Below are 5,516 nucleotides of genomic sequence, written 5' to 3' on the forward strand. Positions count from 1 at the left end.
CCACACATGGTTTTCAGCTAGGAGGGATAGAGTGAAACGGAAAATGGGAATGGTTTGTAGAGGGGATGAGGAGGAGTGGTGGGTTTATAGGCTACTAGGTAGAAACCAAAGAGGTCTCTATGTGTAGATCCCACTTTGGCTTGTGATGGAAAGACTTTGGTGACTGAGAGCGAAGTCTTCTGTGTCCTTGGCATCAGTCATTGCCCATTGCTAGACGTGTTTCCTATTTTGATGTTGTCATAACTCGCAAGCCTTGTGGAAAGATTGTGTTGTCTACGGATTAATTATTGTTAAATAGGATAACTTCTATTATACATATATCAATTTCTTCAACAAAATAATTTCAAAATATCTATTATTACTTCTATCATTTCTTAGAATTTTTGCCAAACTTAACTCTAGTGCAGTGGAGCTGATCATCCTTAATGAGAATCTAACATGAGTTAATTAATTTGTAATGATTAAAATTTAATCATCATGATGTAACATCTGAGCACATATGCATCAAGTTGTAGTTGCCAATGGGATAGCGGTAAGGTGTTGTAAATCGATATAAAAGGGTAGGCCTGATAAGGCTACTAGCTAGCTTATTATGGAAAATAAGAGGGGAAAATATCAATTCCATATAATAGTAAAATGTTTTCATAATACTATATAATGAATCAAATTAATTTAGTTAAGTTAGCAAGGAATATGACACGTAAAATAATTGATAGATCAATTCCATAGTTAAAAACCACCACACACCTTAGGTACCCGGCATCCTTAATTCATCAACCTTATTATTTCATCAAATCAATTTGGAGTCTTTAGTATGACAAGATTCAATTTAAATCCATTTATGTAAGCCAGGATTTTGTTTAACATGACTTATGTTTTGAAAGTCTTTTAATGACTCTCCTTCTATAATGAATGGGGATATTTTCCTTCTTGGAAATGATGATTTTCATGTTTGGCTCAAGGGTTTGGTTGACAATTTAGACTTACAACAAGAGTTTTCTATTGGGTGTTGTGAGACCCAAAGTGTCATATATTGAACTAAAAATTAGATGTTTCATAAGAAGACCAAATATATTGATGTTAGATTGCATTTTATCAAGGATGGGATTAGATTCTTACAATGGATAATCCATCAAATATGATATGACTATACTCCTTTCTACATTTAATTAAGTTCAGACATTGCTTAAACTCAATGGGTGTTGATAGATTTCAAGGTCCCTTAGGGGTAATGTGAAAGCGAAGTAACATAAAAGACTTCCGAGTTTATTCAAAGCTTATGAATTTGAGCCAATGTGAACAATATAGAAAAATGTCTCAAATTCTAATTCGAGTCAATTGATAAGTTTTCGATATTTTCTTTGTAGGATATATTCATGTAAGGGAGTTTCCTATTGTCATAAAGGAAATATCATATAGTGATATATTCTTTTAGGAATAAATACTTCTGATAGTTATATAATTAGTTTTCTATATGAAATATTACTATGAAATTAGGAATATATATGGAAAGAAATTTTGGCCGAGAGAAAGTCTCTTTTTTGGATATAATTGAGACTTTGGGATTAGAGGAACTCTAGAGTTGTCATATCTTTTAATAATGATGGAAGTTCTTCTTTTCTTTCACCTATAAATATAAGTTTTAGGCTAAATCACGTAAATCATTGATATTTTCTGTTTTCATCATCTTATTTTTATATCCCTATTATCATTCTTGTTTTTCACAAGAGAATAACTAGCTGGTATACCACATTCCCACCATGGAGAAATAAGATAGTACGAACATAGGAATAACCGAATCACAACAACATGTGGAATGGTGCCCAGTCATTCAAACAGTTAAACCATGAAAAATGCTAATTCTTTCAACAAACCCAGCAATTTATTGGGCGTTCATGTCTCAAAAAAATCTTTCCCACCAAGCCAGTTCTGTTTGAATGTAAATTTAATGTGGATAAATTGTTGGGGGAGAAATTAAATAATATTTGAAAGGCCAAAACCCTTCAAATTAATTAAGATGTGTTTAGAGAACATTGTAGTGTTTGTTGCTTCATTTAAGAACTTAAGATATGCCAAGGATTTTCTTTTGTGAAGCTCCTAACTATTGGTTGCCCATCATTTCAAAGATGGGACAAGAGCTAAAACAAACGATTTTCCAAATTACTTTTAAAAATAAACAATCCAACATTTTCAAGAAAGGCATGGATGCCTTTCTTATCCAAGAGAGATGCATAGAAATATCTAGGCTATAAGTCATTGTCATACTTCCAATAATACGAAAATCTCAATTACCAAACCTTGGTAAGTGCCATAAAATCAATTCCATTGTCGTGAAGGAAGAAAGAGTGACCTAATCCCATGCATGGACTAGAGTTGTACACCACCACACCACCTTTGTAATTATCAGTCTCACATGGCCCATGCATGCGTTCTTTGGTAGGATCACTGCAATTAAAAGGCCAGCAGATGAGAGTCTTAATTTGAGAGGAAAAGTGATCACGGTTTTAGGTTGTATTTAGGTCTGTACCCTTGTATTTAGGTACAAGGGGGCCCAAAATTCAATCGATCAATTAAATAAGTAAAATGGTGAAGTGTCTCTTTCTCATGTCATGCAGGGGTGTTTTCCAGGGATTTTCTGTCTTCGAACTCGTCTCGTTCCAGAGATTTCCAGAGATCAATTAAATATATATACCCTCGTGTCTAGTATAGGTATATATATTATGCTGTGTAATTTTGCAGAGATTTTCTGTCTTTGAACTCTTCTCTTTCAACCACAAATAGGAAGTGAAACCCGTCATGGAGTATGTAATGGTGTTGAAGTTATCAATCATTTGATTGATCAAAGAATTATCTACAGATATTTCCAAGAAAATTCCCAACTTCTAAAATAACCCATCAATCATTTTCAGGAAATTAAGACAATTGAAAAATGGCATCGCTTTGAAATTTCACTTTCATTCAGTTTGTCGTCACTGAATTGATGAGCTATCCAACCAAAATATGTACCACAATTAGAAGACATCTAACCTCTCACGACCAAAGAGAAGCCACAAATTTATTAGCTACTTTTCCAAGGATACCCTAGGTATGGAAATTAATGTATATCAGATCTTTTCTGCAGCCTTCTATATATTTATTTTTCCATTTCAAGGAGTCCCCCTTGGGGTTTATGTAACAGTATATACAACCTGTATCAATTCATTATTTCTCATCCACAACAGAATTAAGACAAATATTTTCATTCCTTCGTACCACTCTTGGTCTTTGTAGTCATTCTCATATCCATCATTCAAACTTTCGAACTTTCTTATAAAAATCTGACAAAATGTCAGTGGGGACTTGGGACAAGTACTGCCCTGTGCTATAAAATCCATGTTTCTTGCTGCTATTTTTCACTAAGACGCACGCTTACAAGTCTGCTTCTCTTCCATCCCTCACTCTGGCATACAAAGACACTTAGAATTAATTAGGATTCATGGGTGGTGAAGATTTCACAGTAACAGTGAGCAGGAAGGAAGTAGTGGCAGCTGTACTGCCTGTGCAGGAGTACTGGCTGCCAACGTCTAACCTGGACTTGCTTTTGCCTCCAGTAGATGTGGGCGTGTTTTTCTGTTACAAGAAGCCACATGATTTAACATTTGGGTCCATGATTGGCGTTCTGAAGGAGGCCCTGGCCCAAGCACTGGTGTCCTATTATCCATTTGCAGGGGAAGTTTTGAGTAACTCAGCGGGTGAGCCCGAGCTCCTTTGCAACAACCGTGGGGTTGATTTCATGGAAGCTTATGCGGATGTACAACTACAAAACCTCAACTTGTATAACCCTGATGAAAGCATTGAAAGCAAGCTTGTCCCTAAGAAGAAACATGGCGTTCTGTCAGTCCAGGTAACTCTCTCTCTCTCACTCTGTGATATGCTAATCCTAATTAGTTGTAATCGTGACATGCTTATTGTTAAGTAAATGAACTAATGACAGGTGACTGAGCTCAAATGTGGCGGAGTTGTGGTGGCCTGTACATTCGATCATAGGATAGCAGACGCATATTCTGCCAATATGTTTCTAGTTTCATGGGCTGAAATGGCTCAGTCCAAGCCATTATCCGTACTACCATCTTTCCGGCGCTCTCTCCTCAACCCTCGACGTCCGGGCTCCTATGATCCTTCCCTTGACGACATGTACGTCCCCATGTCAGCCTTACCTCCTCCCAAAGCTCCACAGCCTGGTGATGATCTTCTCATAAACCGCCTTTACTATGTCACAGGCGAGCAGCTCAGTCTACTCCAATCACTAGCCACCAGCAAGAGTAACTCCTGCAAGAGGACCAAACTAGAGTCTCTCAGTGCTTTTCTGTGGAAGATGGTGGCCAAAAGTGCAGTCACGGAAAACGCAAACCAAAAAATATGCAGGATGGGCACCGTGGTGGATGGAAGAAAGAGACTGAGCAGTGGAGACGAGGTTAAAGCAGCAATGTTGGCCTCTTACTTCGGAAATGTACTGTCCATACCCTTTGGTAAGAAGACAATAAATGAACTGAAAGAGAAACCATTGAGCTGGGTGGCAGATGCAATTCATGAGTACCTGGAAGGAGCAGTAACAAAGGAGCATTTCCTGGGGCTGATAGATTGGGTGGAGGCTCACCGTCCGGAGCCAGCTTTAGCGAAGATATACAGCAGTGGCAGTCGCGATGGACCAGCATTTGTGGTGTCATCAGGGCAGAGATTCCCAGTGTCAAGGGTGGATTTCGGGTGGGGTATGCCGGCTCTGGGGTCATACCATTTTCCATGGGGTGGGGAAGCTGGGTACGTGATGCCAATGCCGAGTCCTGTCAGAGATGGAGACTGGGTGGTGTACATGCACCTCTCCGTGGGGCAGATAGAGTGGATTGAGACTCAGGCTGCTCACATCTTTAGACCCTTAAATTCTGAATATCTCAACTTGAGCAACTCAGATTAGCTTACATTCATCACTTCCTATTTGTTCACTGTCTCCCACAATATTTGTTATTGTCTCAATCTCTATTTCCATCTCTATTTGCTGATTGTCATCGGCTTAATGTTAAATATCCGTTTAAGAAGAAGCCCACCTGATTTAGAAGCCCCGATTTTTTGTGCCTTGTCTATTCCAGTTTTCCTCCTTTGTACAAAATTCTCTATGAACTTAAATCATACATTAATTGTGGGATTAGTCACTTCTACAAAAATTCAAAATAATGACGTTTGATTCCTTGACATTTTTAAAAAGTGTCATTATTTATATTATAATGTTATATTCAATGATGCTTATTAAAAGCGTCATTGTCCCCCCCACCCAAATGCTCATCCAAAATCAACCTGTGAGCAAGACTAGATGGGGAGTTGTAGGAGACTTACCAGTGGGCATCATCACATATCCTTTCCCTATCCTTCTTCATTCCTAAACCCTAACTTTGACAAACCCTATTTAGGAAACTTATCGGGTTACCCATGTAGTTCACCCCAGATTGAAGCTTTTTTATTGCAAATCATGGCATGAAAAACAT

The 5,516-nt window shown here is 38.0% G+C and overlaps 1 protein-coding gene across 1 annotated transcript; it reads left to right on the plus strand.

Annotated features, from left to right (window-relative positions):
• The first annotated feature begins 3,264 nt into the window (after positions 1–3,264).
• On the plus strand, positions 3,265–5,166 carry LOC117922578 (shikimate O-hydroxycinnamoyltransferase-like). Its single transcript, XM_034840730.1, has 2 exons — positions 3,265–3,883; positions 3,974–5,166. Exons 1-2 carry the CDS (start codon positions 3,476–3,478, stop codon positions 4,949–4,951), a joined length of 1,386 nt encoding a protein of 461 aa, XP_034696621.1. The 5' UTR covers positions 3,265–3,475; the 3' UTR covers positions 4,952–5,166.
• The last annotated feature ends 350 nt before the right edge of the window (positions 5,167–5,516 follow it).

Source organism: Vitis riparia, chromosome 9, assembly GCF_004353265.1.
Source record: "Vitis riparia cultivar Riparia Gloire de Montpellier isolate 1030 chromosome 9, EGFV_Vit.rip_1.0, whole genome shotgun sequence".
NCBI classification, from domain to species: Eukaryota; Viridiplantae; Streptophyta; class Magnoliopsida; order Vitales; family Vitaceae; genus Vitis; species Vitis riparia.